Source organism: Mustela erminea, chromosome 4, assembly GCF_009829155.1.
Source record: "Mustela erminea isolate mMusErm1 chromosome 4, mMusErm1.Pri, whole genome shotgun sequence".
Lineage (NCBI taxonomy): Eukaryota > Metazoa > Chordata > Mammalia > Carnivora > Mustelidae > Mustela > Mustela erminea.
This window is the reverse complement of record NC_045617.1, coordinates 93,219,455-93,246,374: the sequence shown is the minus strand read 5'-3', so window position 1 is coordinate 93,246,374 and position 26,920 is coordinate 93,219,455. Positions and strand designations below refer to the sequence as shown.

The 26,920-nt window shown below is 44.7% G+C and overlaps 1 protein-coding gene across 7 annotated transcripts in view; it reads left to right on the top strand.

Annotated features, from left to right (window-relative positions):
- The window catches only part of ADGRF5 (adhesion G protein-coupled receptor F5), a 98,527-nt gene that overhangs the window by 41,796 nt on the left and 29,811 nt on the right, over positions 1–26,920 (top strand). For 5 of the 7 annotated variants that reach the window (XM_032340187.1, XM_032340190.1, XM_032340188.1 and 2 more), the window contains 7 exons: positions 2,828–2,953; positions 9,491–9,545; positions 19,984–20,154; positions 22,138–22,314; positions 22,456–22,565; positions 23,853–23,911; positions 24,805–24,947. In XM_032340187.1, coding sequence (XP_032196078.1) covers positions 2,852–2,953; positions 9,491–9,545; positions 19,984–20,154; positions 22,138–22,314; positions 22,456–22,565; positions 23,853–23,911; positions 24,805–24,947 — 817 coding nt within the window. In that variant the 5' untranslated portion in view covers positions 2,828–2,851. The remainder of the gene's footprint in view (positions 1–2,827; positions 2,954–9,490; positions 9,546–19,983; positions 20,155–22,137; positions 22,315–22,455; positions 22,566–23,852; positions 23,912–24,804; positions 24,948–26,920) is intronic. The other 2 variants (XM_032340189.1, XM_032340192.1) reach the window with 1 other exon arrangement.

Below are 26,920 nucleotides of genomic sequence, written 5' to 3'. Positions count from 1 at the left end.
ACTTCGAGAGGATTTACAATTAAAGGGACCCTACTGAAGATATATTGTCTTCAATATATCTATTCTACTAGATATATTAGGATCTACTCCCTGCTTTTAATTGGGTGAACTGGGAATTTTTTTTTTTCACCATTAGCCAAATTAAACTGTCCATTGGCTCCTCATGGATGAGAACAGCTGTGAGCTGAGGGTTAATGAAAGATTGTTGATATAGGTAAGGGAAGTTTGTCTTCAGATATCTCCCAAAACCTAGGAACCCTAAAAGCTGAGCTGATCTTCAGCTGATATCACTGTTCTGATTGGGCAGGCCAGTGGTATGACCAAACAAACTGGTTGTCAAGTATTTTTAATATTACCGTTCCATCAACATGGTGACATCCTTCTACAAGTAGAGAACTCCCCCCTCACCATTACTGTGGAAGCAATCCCTATTCTCCTTCTCCTGCATCCAGAGAACATTCCCTTCCCCATAGTGGGATCTCTATTGACTTGTCCTACATTTCTATTGACTTGTGAGTTTGTTGTCACTAAATAGGTCAACAGAGAGATGAGTGTTAATTTCATCAAAAACTGTCCCTAGGGAAGCTGCGGGAACATGGGGACGGTGGGTAGTATTGGCCAGTAGCCTATACAAAAGGACTAGATGTGGCCATCTGGGGACAGTATAATTCCTGCTAATTCTGACCCCAAGGCCGCCACTGGGAAACGGTGGAGAGGATATACAGTTCATCTAACACCTGGGTCCCTCCCTGACTATCAGAGGTCAAGGGAGGCTCCTTAACCCTTCAGTTACTGTATCTCATTCCCTCAATTAACTGCCTCTATCTGGAAGCAGCTAGTTTAGCGCACTAAGGTGGGGCCTGAAAAGGTTCAATTGCCTCCTAAGTATCCAGTTCATCCCAAGAGCAGTTGTTATCACCAGGCTGGGTCCGCTCAATACCCACAAAAGCCTGTTCCCTTCTAACAAAGACCCAGATGCATCTGGTTGAGATTCATCTATTCTCGTAACCTAAATTGCAAAGCATTTTCCAAAAGCCATTGAGTTGCAGAATTTTAAAAATATATTTTGATTGCCAGATCTGCAGACTGGGTCAGTTTTCCAGGGCCTTATGCTTCCCTCTTTTCCACTGGGGAAGAGGAAAAGGAGGCAGCCAGCAGCCGGTGATTGAAAGGTGATTGAAACGCAATTCTCCCTGGCCTGTAAGTCTCGGCTCCCATCTGTGCGTTATCCTGGCCACGGCCCCCGGCACGTGCTGCAATGCCTGGGCCAAGGCCTGCCCTTCCTGATGGCTGCCTTCTGGACTCTACCAATGACCAGCGTGAAACCACTGCAGCTTTGCACCTCTGTGGCCCTTCACGGTCTTTAATCATTTGAGCCTCAGGAAAGTCTGTGAGAAAATAGGAGGTAGAACTGTCCCCATTTTGTAGATGAGGAATATTGGGCTCGGTGAAGATAAGTGACTTACCCAAGGATATGTAGTTCATGGTGGTCTTAGATCTTAATCTGTATCTTCTGTCTCTTGATTTCCTGCTCTTTTCACAAAAGAACATGGCTGTAAAAAAAAAAAAAACAAAACAAAACTCAACAAGGAAAGAAATCTATACGAAGTAGATTGTCTGAGTCCCCAGACCCGCGAGGGTTGGAATGATGCAAACTGATACTCGACTTTTTTTTTTTTTTTAAAGATTTTATTTATTTATTTGACAGAGAGAGACACAGCAAAGAGAGGGAACACAAGCAGGGGGTGTGGGAGAGGGAGAAGCAGGCTTCCTGCTGAGCAGAGAGCCCGACGCGGGGCTCCATCCCAGGACCCTGGGATCGTGACCTGAGCTAAAGGCAGATGCTTAACAACTGAGCCACCCAGGAGCCCCCGATACTCAACTTTTTTTTTTTTTTTTTAAAGATTTTATTCATTTGACACAGAGAGAGAGATCACAAGTAGGCAGAGAGGCAGGCAGAGAGAGACGGGAGGGAAGCAGGCTCCCCGCTGAGCAGAGAGCCCGATGCGGGGCTCGATCCCAGGATCCTGAGATCATGACCTGAGCTGAAGGCAGCGGCTCAATCCCCTGAGCCACCCAGGCGCCCTGATACTCAACTTTTTAAATGCAGTAATGATCAATCTAGTCACCAAAAAATGTCATCTTAATCACCAGCATTATACAGAAGTAGCTATCAAAAATCAGTGCATAAGATGGGACCCGCGATATGAATATTCTATGTTGTGTACCATATTACTATAAAGGACTATAAAACACAACTTATATTTTTATGATGGAGTCTAGGATTTTTCATACTAATGAGTCGTAGTCCATTAATATGCATCATGAGGTCAATTTTAATGGTTGCTATCAGAATTTGAAGGGAAAATAGGGTAAGATAAGATAGGCTTGAATTGAAAATATCAGAGTGTGAGGCATGTAGCAAAGGTAAGTATTGTACTCTGGGTCCTTTTGTCCAGTTACTGTGTATACTGGATCATGACGTTTGAAGTATTTCTTGCTCAGTAGTCTTTCTTCCTGCTCTGCCCCCTCCATCTTTCTCCTTTCTCTTTTATTCCCTCTCTCCTTCTCTATGCACATAGGAAAAGTACCCAAACATTGATACCTTTGTCCTCGGTACACAGCCATCCACAATCCCCACCCTTCCCGACCCGACCATTTCCTCAGCCCCGGGTCTGGAGCAGAGGCTGTTTTCTCCAGTTGATTCCGTCATGTTCCTTCCATTCTCCTCTTTTCGTCTTGTGACCTTCGAAACAGGGTTTGCTTGTTCTCCCTCTGTTTGATAAACAAATTCTTCTATCTCTAAACTCTCATATTTACATTTCAGGCAAAGCAACTCAATCCTAAAGAAATGAAATCCCCAAGGAGAACCACATTGTGCTTCATGATTGTTGTGATTTATTTTTCCCAAGCTACGCTGAACTTGAATTTAGAGTCTATTGTTCATCCCTTGGTGAGTACACCCATGTCTGCTCTATTTTTCCTTGTCAAATTTTTCTGATTTCCTGGGAATGTCACAGATGGAAATTGCTTTAAAAAAAAAACTTTTTTTAGGGCTTTTGAGGAAATGTTGCAAATGTGGGGGAGGGAGTGAACATAAATGGATGTCAGTGTGTCTACTGGGCTACCACTTAGCACACTCTGATATCAGTAGTGCTCAAGGGAACGTCGCCCATCCTCCCTCCTCAACTAAATGCCACCTTTAAGCCTGAAAGTCCACTCTGAAACTGACGACAATGACTCTAAGACAGGTTAGAAGGATGTGCAGGACACACATGCTCAAAGGAGTCATTTAAACTTGAGCATCAGACTAGAACACATTTCAGAAGGAGTATGTGTGTGTATGAGTGTGTGTGTCACAATCACAAAATGATAAAGATGATGGGGCCATGGATGTCATTTAACTTTTTGCTGAGAGATTATCCAGGTGGTTTTGTTTGGGCTATGGGAAGTCCATGGGAGATTAGCTTAATGAAAGAGGGTGATAAATACTCCTTTACTCCTTATAGGAATTATTACTTACTCCTTTCTGAGGCCATCTCAGGTCCCAGAGACAGGTCATGTTATGAAATTTTGAGAAACTGGTGGAATTCCGTGTCTCCGCTTCTTCACCTGTAGAGTGATGATAATAGTACTGATTTCCTGCTTGCTAGAGAATTAGATCTGTTAATATTTGTGAGACGCTGTAGAACAGGGCCTGGCACACAAGTTTTTTGCTTTTTTTATTTATTTGTCCCATGTAGTGGCATCTTTTGCCACTTGTTAGATAAGATATCTAAGTGCTATTTTACTCAGTCTGTCACTATTGTTAGAGCCTCACTGGTACTTTCTGGCATTATAGAATGTCACTTTTTGCTTTGCTTTGTACTTTTTAATTTTAATTCTTTGTCATATATTCCAATGACCAATCCTGGTTTTGTTTTTTTTTTGTTTGTTTTTTGAGGGGTTTTTTGGTAAGGTATTTCTCTCTCTCTCTCTCTCTCTATTTATTTAGAGAGAGCATAAGCAGAGGAGGAATAGAGGGAGAGGGAGAGAGAGCCTCAAGCAGACTCTGCCCTCAGTCCCTACTCAGAGCTCAATCTCATGACCCTGACCGACATCATGACCTGAGCCAAAACCAAGAGTCCGATGCTTAATGGACTGAATCACTCAGACACCCCCAATCCTGTTTTTATATTTATGTTTGCCTGATCTTTGTTCTTTGTTTAGCCTTTACCATAGCACTTTGTGTTAATGGTTCTCTTTTAACCACATGTGCTTGAAGTTTTTTTTTCTTCTAAACCCAACCCGAGTAAATCTGACTTTGATTAGGGGAGCACGAATTTATTCACATTTCATGCCATGCCATATATAAGATGCTTGATCTTACTTTCAAGATTTTCTTTTCTAACTTTCTATACATCCTTCCTCCTTCCTGCTTTCATGTCTTTCACTTGACCTCGGTTTTCTTCATCTTTTTCACTATTTCTCTCATGACTTGGAGCTAGATACGGTGTCTCTCTCCTCCCAGACTCCTATGTGGGCTTCCCCTTGTGTGATTCGATGAGGCAGCTGGCTCAGATAAATAGGAGAGAAACCCTTACACGTCCTGTGAACCCACAGGGTCAGTGTAGAGCTCGCGTTACTCAGGTCTGTGAGGAGAAAGTCCAAGCATGAGGTGATCTCAGCAGTGGGGTCAGCTGTACCTCTGTTCCAGACTTTCCTAGCATTCATGGCCACAGCTGTGCCCTACCGCTCTGCCAGGTTGGTCCTCACTGCGGTGACCCTAACAAAGCCCTTCTATCTGCCCTGGGGGCAGAGGCTGGTCAGGGGATAAGCCAGTGACCCCCAAAACTACCGGTGGAGTTCAGACTCCCATCTTCTGGGAAACTCCCACTGCCACTCCAGAGGGCCCCACTTTCCCTCTTTAGATCTGCCTTTGAGATATAATATCTTCGTACAACCCAAAGGCCAAAGACCCCCTCATTGGAGAGATGAACTCCAACCTCCCTCATCAGCTTATCGTCCCCTAAGCTGCCACTCAGTTCCCAAGGCTGACCTTCTACCATTTTAAATGCAACATGTAGTGATGAGCTTTTAAAAACATGTCTATGGTAAACGTGTACACAATTTACCATCCTAACTGCATTTAAGTGAATAGTTCAGTAGTCTTAAATAGATCCACATTCCCATGCAACCTATCTGCAGAACTTTTTCACCCTGCAAAACGGAAAATCAGGGTGTCTGGGTGGCTCAATCAGTTGAACCTTTGCCTTCAGCTCAGGTCATGATCTCAGGGTCCTGGGATCGAGCCCCACATTGGGCTCCCTGCTCAGCGGGGAACCTGCTTCTCCCTCTCCTCCTTGCTTGTGCTCTCTCTTGCTGTCTCTGTCGCTATCTCTCTCTCTCTCAAATAAATAAAGAAAATCTTTTTTAAAAACCCTGAAAATCACTCCCTATTAAACAACAACTTCCCATTTCCCCTTTCCCCCAGCTCCTGGCAACTGCTATCGTACTTCCTCCCTATGACTTCGAGTACTTTCAGTCCCTTGTGTGAGTGGAATCATACAGTATTTGCCCTTACGTGACTAACTGATTTCACTTCGCAGAATGTCCTAAAAATTTACCTCTGTGGTAATAGGCATGAGAATTTCCTTCCTTTCTTAAGTCTGAATAATGACCCATTGTACGTATATCCCACATTTGTTTACCCATTATCCATTCATGGACACTTGGGTTGCTTTCTAGGCTATCCTGAATGATGAGGGGGCTCTGGGTTTGTGCGCGCAAATATGGGGTGACGGGCTTTGAAAGTGCGATAATGTAGTTTCTCCGACTTCCGTGTGTGCATTAACCCATTTGCACACCCTATTAAGATGAAGAATTCAACTCAGGAAGTCTGCGGTGGGACCTGGATGTGGCCTTTCTGACAGGTTGCCCTTGATCCTGCTCGCATGATGGCCCTTTGAGCAGCTGTGGGCCTTCAACCTCAGTATTACAGCTGAGTTTGAAGCCCGGCTCTGTCAGCTTTGGAAATTTCTTCATCCAGTTTCTTCATCTTCCTGAACCTGCCTCCTCTGCACACAGTGAGAGTAAATAGTATCTCTTCACTGATTTGTCATGAGGATTAGATATTCTCATACAAAAACGTACGCCTGGGCACAGTGACTGGCGCAGAACAAGAATTTCAGACTTGGGGGTCACTTCTCCTATGCTAGTACAAATCAACCCATGTTAGTATGCCTCTGTGAGGAGACATCCTGCTGAGAGCTTGGCTGAGACAATTATCTAACCAGAGGCAAAGATGGTATATGGGGGATTCCAAGAAAAAGAGGAGCGAGTGACAGGGCCTTGGTGAGGAGGACTGAGATCTGGCCACCTCCGGAGACCTTGTTTGTCATCCTGTTCCCTGGGATAATGTTTTCTACCCATAAAATGCCACCTCTTCATTCCTGACAGATTGTCCATGCCCACTTCAGGCTCCTCTCTCTCCCCCACACACAATTATTTGAAAGTTATGTCCAAAAGGTGGGGCATTTCCTGGAATTGGTGACCTTGTGTCTTCCGGCTGAGACTTGGCCATAAGGAAATCCCCTTTGCACAGAGGTGGCCATTGTCCTCAGCTACTCATCCGGGTACCTCCATGTGGACAAGCAGAGGGAGGCCCCCTGGACGTTCTGTTTTCTTGTCCAAAGTAAATACTTCATCTGGCAAGATCTATGCTCCCTGGAAAGTTCTTCTCAGCACCCAATGTTTAAGAAAAAAGACAAGTGCCAGAGTCACAGATGCCCCCCAGGGTCACATGAGGACTCAGGAGGGCAAGGATGGCCCCTGGCGAGCCTCAAGCTGGCTGGACACATGCCACTGCCAGAAACTGCCCAAGCCTCTGGTGTGCCTCAGAACAGAGCCTTCCATAGCATAAGACACTGAGCCTTAGAGAAAGTGAATGACTTTTCCAGCTACGAAGGAGAGGAGGCTCTGGGATTCCAGAGCGGGTGGGACTGTTGCATTTGCCTTTGTTGAAATCCAGGCCCCAAGACTGGGCAGCCCCTCTCTTTGTACCTTCTCAAATCTGGGAGGGCCAAGGGTATGCACCATCATCACCACCACTAGGGGTCTCCTCAGACACTTGATCACTTTTAGTTTTTTCCTCCATTTTCCCCAAAGACTGCAGGGCTTAAAGTAAGCAAGTAGGTTATTCTCACAAGAAGCTGTGCCTCCTCACTGGACAAAAGAGGCCATAGGTGACGAAGCTGCGGGAACCCACTTTGCGGAGATGTCCCTTGATGCTTCCAGTTAATCACCATCAGGATGTGGAGAAGAAAGAGCAAAAAAGTAACATTTCTCAAAAGATGGCCTCATGTTCAAAAGGCGGCTTTTGTCACCATACCCCAGCCCTGCTCAACTGGATTGGGGAGCGGAAGGAAGGGATCCTCGCGGCTGCAGATTGAAATGCTGTGTACCAGGGAAAGGACTGCACCTTGATCTTTTTTAACCTCAATTCTTTAGTCCCCCCAGAGATTGGAGAAGATGAAATCAAGACATTGGCAAGCTTCCCAAAGGTGACCGCCAGTGGTCACCTTCTCCTGGGCTGAGTCCCTCAAATCACAGCCCATGAAGAGTGCACTGAGAGGTCTTCCTGGTGGCTCCCCCCTCCTTGTCCGCAGGCCCCAGGGAGGATGGACACAGGAATGCAGCGGAAGATCCTTTCCTTCTGCCTGGGAGCAGAGCCAAAGCAGGCTCCAGGGGAAGCTGGACAGGAACCAGCCCTATGCATTGATTTTGCTCCCTCTTGGTTCCTGTGCATTTAAATATGGCTAAAAAAAAAAAAAACCCATTACAAACGAGATAGCAACTGGGCTTTGTAAATTCCAATCATCTTGCATCATTCCTCTCTTTGTTGCTCCAAGGACATTTGTGAACTGTCGGGTATGTGGCCCCTCTACAGATCATGGATGTTAATACTGTCATTGAAAAGCAGGAGGGAATAGGAGGAGGCAACAGAGAAAGGATAAGGTTCTGAGACAGACCCACAGGGGTGTCTCCTGATAGATCACTCATTGCCTGTATGGACAAATGTAGACTCTGGAGCCAGACTAGGTGAGTTTGAGTCTTGGTTCTGCCCTTAAAGTCTGTGTGTGCTTAAGTGACTCATTTGACCTCTGCCACTGTGCTTTCTCATCTGTGTATGTGGATAATAATAGTATCAGTGTCTTAGATTGTCGTGAGGATTAAATAGCTCAGCACACATCAACTTAACAGTGCCTGGCGCAGGGGTGTTGAATACATCTGAAAAATTATTATTTTGGGGGCCCTTGAGTGGCTCAGTCAGTTAAGCATCTACCTTCGGCTCGGGTCATGATACCCTGGTATCAAGCCCCAAGTCAGGCTTCCTGCTCAGTGGGGAGTCTGCTTCTCCCTCTCCCTCTGCCGTTCCTGCTGTTTGTGCTCTCTCTCTCTCTCTCAAATAAATAAATAAAATCTTTTTAAAAAAGAATTATTTATTATTATTATTATTTATCATGATAATTATTATTATCATTGTCATTATGATGAGAGACAACTAGGAACTAATGGTAGACATCACAGATGCTAGAACGAGCTCTGCCCTGGGGGTGTTCATAGGTATGTGGAGTTTGTGGTAAAGGACACACCCCAAAGGGTAGGGGCTATCTGGCTCTTCTATTGAGCCTTGAAGGGAGTTCGTATTAGGAGCACATCCTAGCAGGGATAAACTAGGAAGGCATGGTTGGGTCAAGGTGTGGTTACCTGCTGCAGAATTGGCACAGATCCCAATAGCAAAGCCAGTCAGTCAGTTCTTTGACTTTGACAAAGAATCTGCATGACACCAGGAGAAGAACTTTCTAGAGACAAAGTAAATGGCAGTGTGTGTGAAGGGGTCCATGTGAACGGTGCCCCCAGAAGAGTGTGAAGTGGTCCCAGAATAGCACTTAGGAGGTCTTCCTAATATTCTCAGTGCTTTACAACCTCGTGAGGTAGACTGTTCCTCTCGCTATATTATAGATGAGTGCTGAAGCACAGAGAGGTTAAATAACTTGCCCACTGTCACACAGCCATTTTATGGCACAGCTAGGATTTGAACTCAATGTCTGCAGAGTCCTTGCTCTTAATGATTCTATTGTATGATACAATTCAACATGACTAGAGGCTAACTATGTGTCACATGGCAGTTCATTTAATTCTCATAAGCGTCCTATGAGTGCACTAATTTTATTATTCTATTTTGCTGAAAAGAAAACTGAGGCTCAGAAAGAAGTTCCTTGAGGTCTCAGATATGGTGATTTGGGGTTCGTCTCTTGCATCTGGAGAACGGTCTCTAAAATGAACACCAGCTCACATTACAGAACACCTGCCATTCACAGGACACAAGTTTCTTCCTGGGATCCTCAGCCCTCCGCTCAGCTCTGACATTTCAGGCCATGTGAGCAGAAAGTCATGAAGAAAAGATACCTCTGACATTAACTGACAGTTTCCTAAAATGTTCTTTCAGATTCTCCATGAACATGAACCAGCAGGGAAGGACTCACTTAGGCAAAAACGAGCAGGTATGTAACCTCTTTGCTTGGCAGTTTCTTCTAGTAAGTCTGACCAAATGACATTCTACTGTGACTTTCCCAACCCTGTCATCCACATAATTCAGTCTGCAAGTGCATCATGGTTCAATTTCTAGAAGTAATTAGAAGGAACTCCATTCCCTACTCTACCCTAATGACATTCAGTGGATCTCAGCAACACATTATAAGCCCCTCATTTCCTCCCTCACTGCTCTCCTGAAATCCTGAAGAGTCTGTTTCCAATGGCTCTTTCCTCAGCTCCTAACTTCCTCATGGTAACCTTTCAAAAGCTCCAATCTGATTCCACTATTTTCCTGCACAAAATCTTTGATGAGCTCCCAGTTGCCTTGGAGAGAAAATCCAGTCACCTGTGAGCCTTGCCAGACATCACGTGACCTTCCCACTTGTTCTCCTTCTGTTTCCTTTCACATGGTCACTGCCCCGCCCGCCACCTACTTTGTTGTCTGGGGGACTCCAAGCCGAGTCTCCATTCACACGGTCTCCTGCCACGTAAGGCTTTCCACTGATGCTCCAGACAGGGAGGGGCTGTTTCTCTGGATTCCCACTGCCCTTGTTACATTCCCAGAGCACAAGATCTGTCCCAGGGCATTGTAATTATTTTACTTCCTGTGTGTCATTCCCAGGAGACAGGCATTCTCTTGAGCCCTCTTCATCACTGTAACCTGGCATTGAGCCCAGTTTCTCAGTAACTGAGTTAACAAATGAAGAGAGTGTGTGTCCTTGTCACAGCTGCTCCTTTGTAAGTTGAGGACACGTTCCTATCGCTAAAAGTCCGCTGTCTTAATGTTGGTACTAACTCTGGAGAAGGTAGAACTTCTTAACTTTTAGGATTATGACTGATTCAAGTCCAGGTGTGCTGTGGCTTGGTCTGTTCAGTCTTGTGGTCCACAACAGTCAAGAAGCTGCCAAAGAGAGTTGGCTTACCCTGAGGCTGGGATAAAGGTGTCCCTTAGAGCCTTCCAGAACAGCAGCCAGCTCCAACTTGGCTCCATTGCTTGAAATGACAATGTAATCATATTTTATTGAGGTCTCAAAATGTTCACTGGAAGGTCACACCTTCATTTTTTCTTCTTTTGCCTTTCTTTCTTTCTGCTTTAACTCTGTGTTATATCCACACACCTTTGCTCTCCCACTCCCCTCCTTCCCTAAAGCGATCTGAAGCACACAGACCACACTTTCCCTGCTTTAAACAAACAACAGGACATGGACTCCAGTCCCTGAGTCCCCCTTGCAGTCTGTGACATCACACAGAGCTGGAGATGTCTCCATTTGGTATTCTGAAAGACTTTTCTTTTAAGATCAGACTGTTTGTGGATGAGTTCTAGCCCCAGGCTTCTACCAGGCTCTTGCGGGCCTCAGGCTGCCAGCTTCCTGGGGGATAGTTGGTGACTGTTGAGTTGTAAAAGGAATGTCTTCCTGTCCTTCCTGGCCCTGCTATTTATGACTGTGGTGACATCCTGAGAGGTTAGCCTTTGGGGGAGGAAGCCACTTCTACGTCTAAGGATTTTGACATACCAAAATTTTCCAGATGTGCTTTCATTAAAAACAATCATCATGATGATAAATTACCATAAAAACCAGTTTTCTCTTTATTGGACATGATCCTCTGTGCTCTTTGGCCTCTGGAGTCATTATAGAAGTGTTAATGGCTCAAGGCATTGTCTGCGGGAGATGAGTTGGCTTTGGTACTTTTACAAAATCTCCAAAGAAATGGCCATGGAAAGACCCAGGCGTTAGACCACACAGAGCTGGGGTGGGAGTTGAAAAAGAGGGCACCGCTGTCCTGGAAAACCATGAAAGAAACCAGCAGAAGGATTACAGTTAGCAGATGCCTCACGGAGGTGTCTGTGTTCTACTTGTTGTATTAGCTCAGTGAGGCGAGAGGATTGAGCTCTGATTTTCAGGGTGATATCCCCTTTCACATATAAACTCATCCTCCCCTTCTGGGACTTAAGGCCAGAAAGGGACAAACAAAGATTCCAAGAGAAAGAGGATCCTCAAAAGGATTGTCCTTTTGAGGCACTGGATCAGACCCTTAGGGTTTGGGATCAAATCATCCTGAGAAGTAGGATCAACCCTCCCATTTATGCTCAGAGCCCTTTAGACTGCTTTCTAAGTTACTCTGGTTAGCTGTGTAACTTCAGGGTCCCTTGATACACACACATGAGTATATATGTGTATTATGTATATGTCATATACATATTACACACATAAACCCAGACATACGTATGCATACAAATATATATGAGTGATTATTTTACAGGGTTGTTGATATTGGATAATATTATGTGCTTACTATTTAAATGTTACTAGGGTTATCTAGGGGTTTGCTTGATTTGGGGATTTTTTAAAAATATAAACACAGGGGCTCCTGGGTGGCTCAGATGGTTGGGTTACTGCATTCTACTCAGGTCATGGTCCCGGGATCCTGGGATCGAGTCCTGCGTCAGGCTCCCTGCTCAGTGGGGAGCCTGCTTCTCCCTCTCTCTGTCTCTCATGAATAAATAAATAAAATCTTAAAAAACCATAATTTGATAAGAGAAAATTTTTTTAAAAACTAGAAACAGATTTATTTATAAAAATAGTATTGAATCTGAAGGAGCCTGAAATATCCCAGGTACAGAGAAAGTCCCATATAACCACTGAAGGCAGGAGGAGGAATGCCGGGAGATACAAGTTAGTGTTTTTGGAAAAGTATTTCAGAACTCGGTTGGGGAAGAGAAGTCTGCACAAAAACGCAGAGGCCAGAGGCCAGAAGAACGGGTGGACCGGCCAGTTAGAGCAGAGAGGCCTCAGGGGAGCAGAGGGAAATAAGAATGGGACACAGCATCCTGTCATGTCCCCATGATACTAGGAGGTATATTCTGGATCAGCTAAAAGGGTGGCACAGAGGAGGGACTGATGGAAACCCTCTGAAGTGAAAAGTAGCCAGATGGTTGTGGCTGAATGAATTACATGAGGAAGTCAGCACTTGAGAGCCCAGTGAGAAGGCTTATCCCTGGCCCAGGGCTGGAAGACCATCCCTGGCCCTGGCCCCTCGAGGGAAACAGGAAAGGAGAAAGGGGAACGCTTGTGAAGGATATTATGACAAGTGGATCAAAAGGACTTGGAGACAGCTTTGACATGGGGTGATGGGTAGCAGTGATCCATGTGACATTCCGGGAGCGCACAGACCTGAACATCTGGGGTATGTGGAGACCTGAGGTAGAATCCGGTGTTGGAATGGAGATCTCATCTTGGAGGTTTGTCGGTCAGCTCCCAGTTGAGTCTTACCGGTATTCTTCCTAGGGGAGCAAGAGCAGAAGTTTCCTCTTGGTTAGCAGTAACACAAGTGTGTTCTCTAGGTGCCTTTGTGACGTTCTCCATGCCAGGTTTCCAAGCTTTGTTGGGAATGTTCTTGGGTCCTGGGCAGAAAAGCCCTCATGGGTTTTTCTTTGGCTTCAAAAGGAATGGCTGACAGCAGACCCATTTTCGAGAAAGGGAGGAAGAGATGTCCTATCCTCATGCTGGAGGTTCTTCATGCTCATACCTGCCTAGTGAGAGAATTGGGTGGTTGGCTGCCAGGGTGGGAATCGTGATCTTTCTGCAGACCTGGCAGCCCCAGCCTGTGCTGGCCCTTCTTCATCTGGGTCCATGAAATGCTGTGCATTTTCCAGTTAAGGAACACATCTGGGGGGTTTGTGGCCTTCATCTTCCTTAGGATAGCATGTGGTATTTTGTACACTGAACCCAGAGAAGGATGACAAGGCTAAGAAGCCCCCACCCTCGGTGGTTTGAGGGTTGACCCTCCATGTGCTGGGAATCCTTCTTTCTTTTAATTTCTGATTAGTGTGGTGTGTCTGCTTACCCATCTCAAAGGTGAGACCCGACTAGAATAGCATTAGCTCTTCTTGTCCTACCAGCAGACATCTGCGTGTCATATGGCCATCACATTTATTATTATTTATATTCTTATTTCTACCTGCTGTTTCAGACTGATTACTATATGCCATACAACTGGCTAGGGGTCTCCATTCCAACTTCTTAGCATCAACTCTGCAAAGAATATATTATCCCTGTTTGACACATGGCCAAGAGTGGCTCACGGAGGTTTAATGGCCCAGGAAAGAAGACACTTGACCCCATCTCACTCTGACTCCAAAGTCCATGCTTGCAAGGCAGACTTAAGAGTTTTCAACATGGGTTTCTGGCTCTTGTCCGCGAGATTCCAGGCCATGATTATGAGAGCAGCTTTGTAGGGGAAGGAGGAAGGAGCACTGTCTTCATCTTCGTAGGAAAAGAATTTTACACAGGACTGACTTTGATGACTCGGGTATATGACAAACTGGGAGAATGGATTACTTTCTCCATTACAGCCCGATGTTCTATGACACACTGTGCTGCCTATGCTCTCCTCCATCGACACCTGCCAGCGAGCCCAGCCTGGGGGTTCTGGTAGTTTTCCCGTGCATGAACAAACCTTTCTAATGCCTAAAGGGAGGACATGATCCTCGGACTCTCTCCTGACAACGGTACAATAGGATACAGGTGTTCCTGCCAAATTGCTCCCTACTAGAACATACTAAGAAACAAGCAGAAGAACAGGCACCTTTTAATATTTACTCACTATGAGACTAAGGGTGAGAACAACAGGGCCAGATCTTCAGTGATAAAGAAGCATTGTCTCTTTGGGTCAACAGAAAAAAATCACACCAACCTCATTTCTCTTGTGTGAAGTCAGCAGTCTTCATTCTTTTGCAGGTGGGAGATTAATTTACACATAGACTTAGGCTCCAACTTCTGAGAAGCTGTAATTCCCATTAGAGTGGCCAAACAAAAATACGATTGTTTGCTTAAACAGCTGTGATTAAGACCCAGAACTACTTGTCACAGTTTGGGGCCAACTTTCCAGAAATGTGTCTTTAAGATAAGTGCTGTGTGGCGGGCAGCAGTTTCTGGGAAAGGAGAGGGGAAATCCTGGCTGGTCTGTGTCTCGGGGCCTGCCAATAGGCTCTGTTTGTGACACCGATGACACCTGGAATGTGCTACCTTCACTTGGGGCACCGGTGGGTCAGAAAAGTTCAGGCAAACAGCATCAGACCATAAGAGCCTGAGAAAAAGCAAACATGTTAAACTCTCTGGAATCAGATGCTCCAGGAGGAGGAGCACAGAAGGACCTCTGAAGGACAGGTTCACCCAGAGGTGGGAAAACCATCCTCTGTTCTTCCCGAGTCCCTTAGTAGCCTGGAGCAGCGCCCAGAACATCACTCTCCCCAGCTCTGAAGTCCTCAGATTTGGGAGACACCAGGCCAGCGGGATGTGGCATTTTTTTAATCCCAAACTATGGGCCTACCTTGGGGGCTGTGAGCGGAGTGTGCCTCCGGGCCCATCCCCAGGGAGGTCACACTGACACCTGAGCAGCTGAGCTACTTTCCTTGAAGTCAGACACTGGCCATGTGACCTTACAGGGGCAAGAGGCCCGGTGGCAGCTCCATGTGTCTTGCCCGTGGGGCTGTGACACTGGAGACCACCTGGATGGGGAGGGACAGCTTGCTGCTCCTCAGATGAGCTGAGGAAATCACTGTCCCGGGGTTTTTGTGCTTACTTGCGCTTCCTGGGGACATAGTCCCCAAATAACCCCAAGGCAGCTTGATTCATCTGCATCTTTGGCCAGAATTTACTGCTCTAGAAAGGTCTTATCTAACCTTTTTTTTTTTTTAAAGATTTTATTTATTTATTTATTTATTTATTTATTTAACAGAGAGGGAGAGAGAGAGAGAGAGAGAGAGAGAGAAAACACAAGCAAGGGGAGGGAGAAGCAGGCTTCCCTTCAAGCAGGGGGCCCTGGGCGGGGCTCGATCCCAGCACCCTGGGATCAGGACCTGATCGGAAGGCCGGCGCTTAATGACTGAGGCTTAATGACTGAGCCACCCAGGTGTCCCTTGTCTAAGCATTCTACAAAAAAATCCCACTCTACCCTCATTGTGCCTGCCGCTCTGTTTTCTTACCCTGCTTTATTGTCTCCATGCCCTTCAGAACTGCCCGACACTGAAGTTTCAACTTACTTTTACCTCCTTTCAACCTTACTTTTACATGAGAATGGAAGATCCAGGGAAGGAGAGATTTGCCTCTTTTATTTACCCCATGCACCCAGGATCTAGCACAGTGCCTGGGAAGCAGGCACTCAATAAACAGTCAAGTTACTATGACTCAATATATCAATAAATTAAAGCACAAGTGCATAAACCTAGCAAGACTTCATGTCAAAATTCATGAGTGCCAATGGCAATGAGTCACTGCCTTCTTCCTCAGTGTGGATTTCTAAGACATTGGTGATGCTGAAACAAAAAGATCAAAATTTTAGGTAATTCTTCCATTTATTATGAATAGTTTTGCCTTTGAGTATGCTGTTAATTTAAAATTCACTTTGAGAATTGTGCACTAGTTCTAAAGATACGTTTAATAATAATGCCTTACTTTTTTTTTCTGTTTATAGTACAGAGGTTTATAAGGGGTTTACAAAGCGATCACTTTCATTATCTTCTTCCATTGGAACTGTGGCAGGGAATGGTTAAAACAAAATGGACTTTAGAGTCAGAAAGATGTGGTTTCAAATCCCAGTTTTTAAGGTTTGTTATTCATGGAGCTTCATGAATAACATTAAACCTCAGATTTACCATCTGCAAAATGGGTACACATGCACTCTCCTCATGACCCCAGAACCTACTGGGCAGTGAATACATGGCAGCTGCTGTTATGATTATTACTTTTATTATGAGTACTTTTGATCCATCTGGTATGACGGAAGAAAGAGGTGAACACATATGCTTGGAGACCATGTTGTTTATCCCCATAGAAGCAGCAGCAGGAGGCATCTAGGGGAAAATAAAAAGGCAAAGCAAAAGTAAAAACAAACCGAACAGACAATAAAACACACACACACACACAACAGAAACAAGTTTAGGTGCTAATATTGACTCTCCAGGACTACCTTACCTTCTTGGTTTCCTCATTTGGATTAAAATATTAAATCCCAACCTTGTCTGATCACCAGAATCACCAGTGGGAATTGGGGGGAAAAATTACAGATTTCTGGGCCTCATTCATTAAGATATTTACTTTGGCTTGGGGTGCCTGGGTGGCTCAGTGGGTTAAAGCCTCTGCCTTCAGCTCGGGTCATGATCCCCGGGTCCTGGGATTGAGCCCCGCATCGGGCTCTCTGCTCAGCAGGGAGCCTGTTTACCCCTCCCCTCTCTCTCTGCCTGCCTCTCTGCCTACTTGTGATCTCTGTCAGTCAAAAATAAATAAAATCTTAAAAAAAAAAAAAAAAGATTTTACTTTGGCTCACCTGGCTTGAGGTTCCAAAGTATGCATGTGTGTTGCACTCCCTAGGTGTGCATAATCGTCAGTCAAGTGTACTGATGACTGAAATAGATGACTTCCAAGGGCAAGCCTGTAGTCTTCTGAGTTACTATGGTGGCATAGAGTCTGTTTTGAAGAACTGACTATTTCATGCTGAAGACTGTTCCTTCTCTAGTGGAGTTCCCCATCCTTGCCTGTCTCTAGGGGGCAGTGTCGCTTAGGTGGAAGGTTCCTCTGAAACTCCTACAGAAGTTGAAGACCATAAAAGGTAGCCAAGGGGAAGAGGTTCTTGGAGGCTGCTTCTTTCATTAGAATTGCACAAATCCCCTAGAAGAGAATTTGCTCAAGTCACAGGAACTGTCCTCTTAGTATGTTAAGCTTTTGGCTAAGCTCCTTGTAAGGTCGCACCGGAAGGACTGCCTTGGTTTCTGTGGGGAGTGAGGATATGGGTGATTCACCCTGGGCTTTCCAGGCACAGGTTTGTTCTGCGATTACGTCTGAAAAGAATGCCAAGAGGTGGGCTCGTGGATGAGCATAGGAATGGCGCTCGGGCCGGGGCTGACGCCATGCTGGGGTCAGACCCTGGGACGCAACCACACAGGTGGTGAAGTGGGGGATGTGGGATTGTTATTGACTTCACTCTTCCAGAAAGCCCTACCGTCTAGGATATCCTGTTTACATTCCGGGAGGAGATAGACTGCCTAGGGCAAAGAGACTCTTGGAGCCGAATCTGCTGCAGGGTATAAACATTACTGCCTTACTTTTCAGGAAAAAGAATGTGTTCCAAGGCAGACCTTGTAAATATGCCACCACCCCTCCTCACACGTATTCCCAGCAGGCAACATACCATGTCTAGAGTTAAGATCACATGAATTAAGATTAACGGTTCTTCCATAAGTTTGTTTTCATCACAGAACCATTGAATCAGAAAGAAAACAGGAAATTTGAGACATGGCCATGGTATCATGACAGACTGTGCTTCTGTACTGGGTTTTAAAAGTCACTTTGTTCTACTTGTAATTATATTTTTGTGAGCAGGAAATATACCTTAAGATATATTCTTTATTCTGAAAAAGTTCGCAAAGACTTTTTAATTTTTTGTATATTTTTGTATTTTTTTAAATTTTATTTTATTTTTTCAGTGTTCCAGAATTCATTGTTTATGCACCATACCCAGTGCTCCATGCAATACGTGCCCTCCATAATACCCACTACTAGGCTCACCCATCTCTCCCATCCCCCTCCCCTCCAAAACCCTCAGTTTGTTTCTCAGAGTCCACAGTCTCTCGTGCTTTTTCACAGTTTGAATTAATTACAGCAAGTTGAATGATGCATGTCAAAATGAAATAATTCTCAGAAAGATTGATGAATAAAACCAACCTCTAAGACATAGTTTATCCCTATAAGTAAACAGATATAAGAGCTTTCCACAACAAAAATGTATTCATTGGCATTTCCCATAACAAACTTACTCTATTTTAGTGCTTCTCATCAATATTTCTAGGGAAATTTTAAATAAATCTGGCAATATTGTGGGAAAATTCTTTGCCCTTTTAGAAAACAGACCTAGAATTTTAATTTATGGCAAAATATACATCACACTTCCAGATTTGACTTAAATTTTAAAGTAATAGTTTTGCAAGTATTCACTGAACGTTTCCTTATTTTGGCTGACAAGAGAGAATAAGCCGCAACTTTTCTTCTTAATTCATCTGTGTAAAAAAATTCTCCTAAACTTTGAAGGTTCATCATGAACTATGAAACTAGCCCTTGGCTTCTGCTCCTGTTATGTATTTCAGCCAAGAATGAGCCAAAGATTCTGGCAGGGACAGAGAGGTGAGTGCGTGGCTCTCTCAAGAGGGTCATAATTTTAACAAGAACTGGTTGGGCACACATTTATTACGTGGTGAGCTCCATGCCAGATGGAGTAAAGCCAGGAGAACTGAGAGAAATAGTTCCTGCCCTTGAGAAGCTTACAACTAGTGAATCAGACATGATGTAATACAGGAAACTATGAAAGAACATTCTTGTATGTATATTGTCTGGCTTGCCTGGGGTGGGTATGTGTTGGACATCAAATGTGTCTAGGACACCAGTCAATCAACCTGGAGACAATTTGGAAAGGCAGTGAAGAGCAGGAGATCTTTTATTTTACATTCTGATTTGTGAATTTTGCTTTCATTGAGTGCCTATCCTGTTCTGGACACCACAGAGATACACAGTAAGAAGTAAGAGCTCAGGCTGTGTGCATAGGCAAAGAGCAAAGGGAATTAACCGGATGACTTTTCCCAGAGGTCGGTCTTCAAGCCATGCATAGTCCAGGTCTCAAAATGCATACATGTCAAATGAATGGTGTAGAAAACATGCTGACTCATTCTTCTGAGTCAGGATCATGGCTTTATTGTCTAAACTGTTGCCTAGGTTCCCCTGCTAGATCTCCCTCCTTCTATTCTGGCCATTTCCGGTCAAGTTTCAACACAGCAATCCTTGACCTTGGACACCAAGGAGGGTGAGAGATTGGAGAGGAAGGACAAGTTCTGAACTTAGCCTGTAAATTTCTCAAATGGCCAGAGACCACTACACTGAGACCAGACAAATCAGTTGCCTTCCTCCAGTAAATAGTAAAATCATGGGGCACCTGAGTGGCGCAGTGGGATAAGCATCTGACTCTTGGTCTCAGCTCAGCTCCTGAGATCAGGGTGGTGAGATTGAGCCCTGAATCAGCTCTGCACTCAGCTCAGAGTTTGCTTAAGACTCTCTCTCTCTCCCTTTCTCTTTGCCACCTTCCCCCACCTCCACTTTCTCTCTCTCTCAAATAAATAAATCTTAATAAATAACTAAGTACATAAATATAAAATCATAGAGAGGGAACACCACGAAGGGGATATTTGATGGTGTAAATTGACAAACTTCTTTTCCTCTAGGAAGGTTCATTACAAATCTCTCAAGGCTGACATGTCCAGCATCCACATAGTCCTATTACTGCCTTTAAATGTTGACCTGTCCACCATGCTCCCTCTTGGCCACCCATGCTGAGTTCTCACAGCTTCCTCTGCTTTCCTTTCAGTCGCCTCAAGCAGCCCAACAGCTGAAGAGTACACCGTTGATGTGGAGATCAGTTTTGAAAATGCCTCCTTCCTGGAGTCAATCAAAGCTTCCTTGTACAGCCTCAGTTTCCCAATTCAAGGGAACAGCACTGACCAAGCCACCACCATTTTAAGCATTGAGGTGACAACAGGTGAGTCAAAGACCTGTTGCTTCAGAACAGAGGGTCGGACATACCAGGAGGAAGGCTGTCTGCACTCCTTACTATTAGAGCAGATTGTACTTCGTAAGCAAGTGAGATGACCCAAAAAGGCCTGAGGTATGATTTATGACTCCACAGACTTCCAGAATGAAGCCCCTACTGGCAAACCCTGCAGCCAGTTTCCTTATTTCAAATGGTGGCCAAATGTTTGCTTGGTGGTTTGTGTATCACTTGTCACAAAATATGTCCCAAGATACTGCCAGGTCCTTCATGACAAACTGCTGGTCCCCATTCCTCTGGGTAATCAATGGGTATAGCAAGGACCGGTTCATGTATTAGTAAGTGGCAAGTTCCTTTCATTCTGGCATCATAGGTCAGGAAATAGGAACCAGGCACACTCCTGGGTTGGAAGCAAGACATAACACAGAAACCCCCAGGCTATGGGATTGGACATTCTGATCACTGCCTCCCTTTTGAGGCGACGCTGGGTGTCCTACCTCTCAGGCACCATCACCTGGGAAGCTATGATAGGGGACTCCCCTTTGTCCTAAACAAAGTTACTGTCTTGTAAGCACTAACAGATGTTGGATTTTATGATTCTAAAATGGAGGCAAGCATAAAGTTCTTATTTTTCAAATTTCTTTTGGAATTCTTATATTTCAAATAGTCCATCAATATCATCTATGCATTCCAATTTTTTATTCTTAATATATGCTAGCGGAACCTTAGGGATTGCTTCATAGCTCCCTTTGGGTGCCCCTTCCCACCAGTGTTGAAGCACAGAACTGTACCAGTGTTCATAGATTCCTTGGAGTTTGGGTGTCCCTCCTATTTCAGGAACAATGATCTGATGGCTCTCCTTTGGGTAGTCACTCTGTGCCTTTTTCTAGGAGCTGATTCTTAGAATAGACAATTCCCAGTGATACGGCTTTGATTGAATTTTAGAAATAAATTCAAAGTACTCTGCTTTCAGAGCATTTGCCAATGTCCCCACTTGGGTTAGAAACCGTATTGCATGGAGCACTGGGTGTGGTGCATAAACAATGAATTTTGGAACACTGAAAAAAAATTAAATAAAATAAAATTTTAAAAAAGAAAAAGATAAAAAGAAACCGTTTTGGTTGTTCACATTGGATTAGAAACATAAAAGGCACAATTGCATTTGTACTTGGTATTCGTTATCTGTTGCCATTTAACACATTAGCTCAAAACTTAGCATCTTAAAGCAACAAACATGTATTGTATCCCATAGTTTCCAAGAGCCAGATTTGGGAGGAGCTTGCCTGGATGGCTCTGGCTCAGGTCTTATGAGGTTGTAGTCAAGCTGTCAGCCAGAAGGGTAGTCCTCTGAAGGCTTGACCAGGGCTGGAAAATCCACTTTGAAGCCCGCTCCTGTGGTTGTTGGCAGGGCCCAGCTCCTCTCTAGCTGTTGGCTGGAGGCTTTTGTTCCTCACCATGTCAGCCTCTCCATGACATGTCCTCAAGCAGTGGCAGCTGACTACCCCCATAGCAAACAATAAAAGAAAGAGGAGAGAGGGAGAGAGAGAGATCACAGAGGAAAGTCACAGTACCTTTTATATCCTAATCTCAGAGACGATATATCATTACTTGCACAGACCAAGCCTAGTACACTATGAAAGGGAGTCACAAGAGGGTGTCAGTACTCAGAAACAGGGGTGGAAAGGAACAATGCTGGGAACTGGCTCCCATACGCTTCATGTCCAAGAACCTGTTCATCATGGTGTCATTGTAGGCATCCCCTGAGATAGTCAAAGCCGTCACCCTTGAGGTGGCCATGCCTGACGGCATGGTGATGCATAATGGGAATCATGTGAATCTCATGTAATACTATTGAACTTCCCAGAGAGCCATATGCAGTCAAGTTAGGATTTTCTACAAGTATAAATACTTACAGTCTATAAATGTAAAGGTGGTGACCACCTTCTCTCTCCTCACTGTTCTACATAATGCTAGTCTGCAGACCTACTGGAAATGAAATCTGGTGCTCCTGTGAGACAGGCTACAGGTGGCCCCGGGAACACTGTCTCCAGAACCTCACTTGTCAAGAGCGTGACAGCGTCCCTGCAGGGCATCAGTGCAGTTGCCTTAAAGGACTACCTCCCAAGGGACCTTTTTGCCAGCTCCAGGGAGGTAAGTAACTGTTCATTAAATGTTTCTTTGTTGAGTGGCTATTTGATAGAAATTCAAGCAAATGTTTCTCTGTCCTGTGTGTATTCATTTGTTAACATGTTATTTTAAAATATTGTCCTGGTTTTTTTTTTTTTTTTTTAGCAGATGTTACCCTGAGAATGTCGGTCAGACTCAATGTGGGCTTTCAAGAAGACCTCAAGAATACTTCCTCTGCTCTCTATAGGTCCTACAAGACTGACTTGGAAACAGCGGTAGGTTTTGGCCCTGGGAACCTCTTAAGCAATAAGTTCTTCAGGCTGAACTGAATCTGTTGCATTTACAGTGATAATTTGCTTAGAGCTGTCAGAATTTATGGATGTGGGGATCAGAATTATTCCTCCAAGTGTGGGATGATGAATTAAGAAGTGCTCAAGTCAAATAATGTTCATGATGCTTTGATATCATCTTGACCTAGGTGGAATTTTTCCCAGGGTAGGATTGATTCAGAGGTGATCTGGTGGCATCAGCTCACCAGATCCTAAGCAGAGGTCCTAGAACCTGGTCTAGAAGTGCCTGATAGTGCGTTTCTGCTTGTCTTCACACACCGCCTAAATGAAGCCCCTAGCATCTTTCGGGCAGATCAACCTAAGGCTGGTACCGGGGGTTTCAAAACATTCTATTTTAGAGGTACCAAGGCATTGTCCCTTGTGACAGATTTAAATTTATTCATATAAAAATAACGAGTATTCCCTGAGTGCTAACTGTGTGCCAAACACTATTCTAAATCCTTTACATTGGATTAATTCATCTGAACCTAAATGCTTTGCTTGAATTAACTCATTTGGAGTAGAGCTTCCCAGTTGGAGTGCTACAAATTATTATAGGTGGGGTGAGATAATGACTTCCCTTAGTCCTCTGGGCAGCCAAGCCCCTGCGTCAGGCCAGGAGCGCCTCCACTTACCCTTCTATATCACAGAAATTATTTTCATTTTCCATGGGCGCCATGCTGAAATGCTAGAGAACTCCTGGACATCTGATTTGCATATCTGGCATGTAATATTTCTGCACAACATGAAAAGCTTCCACACACACACACACACACACACACACACACACACACTGCACACTCAATTACATGCGTTGGAGGGAAGAGAGAGTGGCATATTCATCTTTGATCCCACCAACCCATGTACCTGGCATAGTGCTTGGCACTCACCATGCTTTGTGTGTAACATCTACCTGCAGAGGAGACTTGAATGGAGATGAATCTCCTGTGGGTTGGCATTCAGAGAAACCTCCCCATTTTCTTTGCTAGGCATTTCCCGGAGTAAAAATTTTGCCCATGTAACTGGTGCTTGGTTCTTGGAGAACCCAGCCTGACAAAGGCAGATAGGAATTACTTCTTCAAAGATCTGCCTGTCCCAGCACTATTAAAATAGACGGGAGAAAGGTTTACCCGGGGTGATAAAGAATATGTGCTTTTTACTTGGCTTTAAATCCTTTGGCTTATCTCTTGCTGGACCTTGATATGATGACACTTGTCTCACTTTGTTTTCCAGTTTTGGAAAGGTTACAGCATTTTACCAGGCTTCAAATTGGTGACTGTGACAGGATTCAGGTAAGAAGCTATAATCAGGTCATTTCTAGTAGCAGAGACCAACACATTAGCAAAGGAGAAAAAGCCCATTGGGGGGCCGTCATGTGGGCACACAACAAGAGTACTTTGGTAGAGAGGAATACAGTGTCGAGTGGCTGTGGCTTAAAGAGGGAGGCAATGCTGAGAACAAAAACTTGCTCCCTAGAGATGTACCTACTTAGATGGAAAGGGAGCAAAAACCTTGTGTTTATTCTGTACATGCAAGAGTTTTGCAAACAGATACAGGATAAGTTTGCTGTCTGGCGAGTTCCAAGATACAACAATGAAATAATGTCACCCATGATGCCTTTATTCAAGAAAAGCCATCCGCCAGCCACAAGCCCACAGTTGCACACAGCTGTGTGAATTTTTCCTCCTGGAGTTGGGCACCATGGCAGCCCTGAGCGGGTTAGCAGGGGGTTTCAGAGAGTTCGTTGCCGATTTTAAAAATAAAGAACGCTCACAAAAGCATTCAGGAATTTGGCTTCACTTGACATTCAGCATATCTGGTATCTGACATTCAGCGGAGGGAGGGTCAATAATGCTACCCCTGGGAGCAGCATGGCCGTGTGACGGGTCTCTGAGTTGTACCTGCCCCCTGCCATGACCAGCTCCTGTGATTCACTCCGCTTGTTCCTATCTGGCTGTTTCATTCAGTCATGTCACCTGTCTGCAGACATATGAGAAGCCAGAGTGTGTGCCTCAGGCTTCCGACTAAAGTTTAATGACAGCTTGATTTGAGTGAACCTTTGAAAACTGAAGTACCCAGGCTGTTCCTGCCATTTTGTTTCTCCCGCGCAATGCAAATCAACCGTAAGCATCTAGACTCTTCCAGGTCAGTTACCGCCTTACTGAACCGAGTGGTCTCCATCCAGGCCCGGAAGTGTGGTTGTGACATATGAGGTCCAGACGACGACACCATCCCCCGACTTAATGCGTAAAGCAAATGAGCAAGTAATGCAGAACCTTAATCAGACCTACAAAATGGACTATGGCTCCTTTCAAGCAGTTACTAGCAGTAAGTAGGACATCTCCACATTTCCCTATACATGGATTTTGTTTAGATATAGTAAGGGTGTTTATAGTATGCTTAAAACTAGGTTTATGTGCCCACCCCTTCTCCCATCTGAGGTGCTGGTGCAGAGCCTCCCAACCAGGCCAATGTCACTGCAGTTGGAAGGGGGGATTGCAGGGGAGAGAGATTTGACCAAAGAGTCACAGAGCCATCTGGGTTTATGGATTTTTTAATAAAAAATTAGAAGACCCCAAACATCCCAAAACTGACATTACTTTGGGGGTCGGGATATTCATGAAATGCACTGATATTGAACAATTGATACTGTTATTTTGGAGCAGGAGTTCTTGAAGCTGGGCCCCCAGACCCAACAACATCAGCACTGCCTGGGAACTTGTTAGAAATACAGGGCACCCCAGACTAACCAGGGTGATCGGCATTTCAACAAGCCCTTCAGGTGATTCTGATGCATAGGGAAGTTTGAGAACCCTGGCTCAGGATCATGTAGAGCAGGGATAAAATCCTGGAGTGTTAGATGCTCTTCCCCGTTTACAAATGGGTACAGAGTTGTGTTCTGTTGTGTGATTAGGTGGGTGGACCTATTATTCCTTGGGAAATAGAGAGGAGAGCCAGCTGGGCAGAGAATTGGAGGGTAAGAATTTGCTGGCGGAAGTCCTAACTAACTCCGGTCCCTGGTTCCGGGCTCAAGGTGATTCCCTTTTTGGAGGGGCACTGTCTCCCAGTGGGGAGGGCTCTGAAAGGACTGTTGCAGGCACACCTGGGAGAAAGGCACCCCTTCTCAGGGGTTAAGATATCCTCACAATAGGTTTATAAGTTTTGTCTTTACATTTTCTGATATTGTTGAATGCCAGATCATTTTTAAAAACAAAATACCAAATGATAACAACACATATATAATGGTAAGAAGGTGTTACAACGTAAACAAGAAAAAAAGCAAAATAAAAGTTCAGAATACATAAGACAGCAACAACACAGGTGGAAACTGGAAAATTAAAGGAAGTGGCCTAAAAGTATGGGCTCCCATGGAAGGCACCCAGCAATGCCACCCCCTTGTGACCCCTAACACCACCCCCAACCAACCCATGTTTTACCTCCCCAAATTCCTTAAGTTTGTGGTTCTGAGGGCATAGGTGAACATCAGGCTCTGGCCTAGGTAATCCTCGGTTATGATTACTCCCCCCAAATTTCCTTTGTGTTGAGGATAATCAACCATTTAAAGGAGTTGGTAACCAGCAGTGTTACCGATCAGTGGCTGACTGTTGGTCAGTGAAGGAGCAGGAGGCTGGCTGAGGACAAAGCAAAGGCTGGCGCCTTGCACCACCCCCCTTCACCCGCTCCCCTCCATATGTGTAGCATTCCTCAGGCACCCCTGACTGCCATAAAATGATAAATAGTTAACTTGCAGAGATCACAGTCCTGCAAGGTAGGAGTCTCCCTTGGTTTGCAAATGTCCTTGAGAAACATGGTGCTGACAGTATGGTTCCCCAAAGCGCTTTGGAGATTGTGGCTTATTCTTCCAAAGAGCCATAAAGTCATTGTGAATGGCACTCAGCACCACTTCTGGAGAGCGTCTGCAACCATCTCTGCCCTCCTTGGGAGAGCAGAAATAACTCTGTGATATGCACAGTTTCCGAACGATAAACAGGAACGTAGGTCACGTGCATTTCCACGGGAAAGCTCCCCCATCGACCTGCTCTCTATAGCGTCGGTGCTATTTACCTAGAGTATACATATCCAAAAGGTCAAGAGACCGGATTTTGTTTTGTTTTAATTATAATTATATTGGGGGGGGGGCAGAGGAGAGGAAGAGAATAAGAAAGAAAAAAAGCTGCATGCATGATTTGGTATCAGAAAGTTATTTCAAATCTTTATGAAATACCAAGGGCACAGAATGTTCAGAATATCTCCATTTATTTGGTCGTATATTTATCCTCAGAATAATTAATGTTGGATTA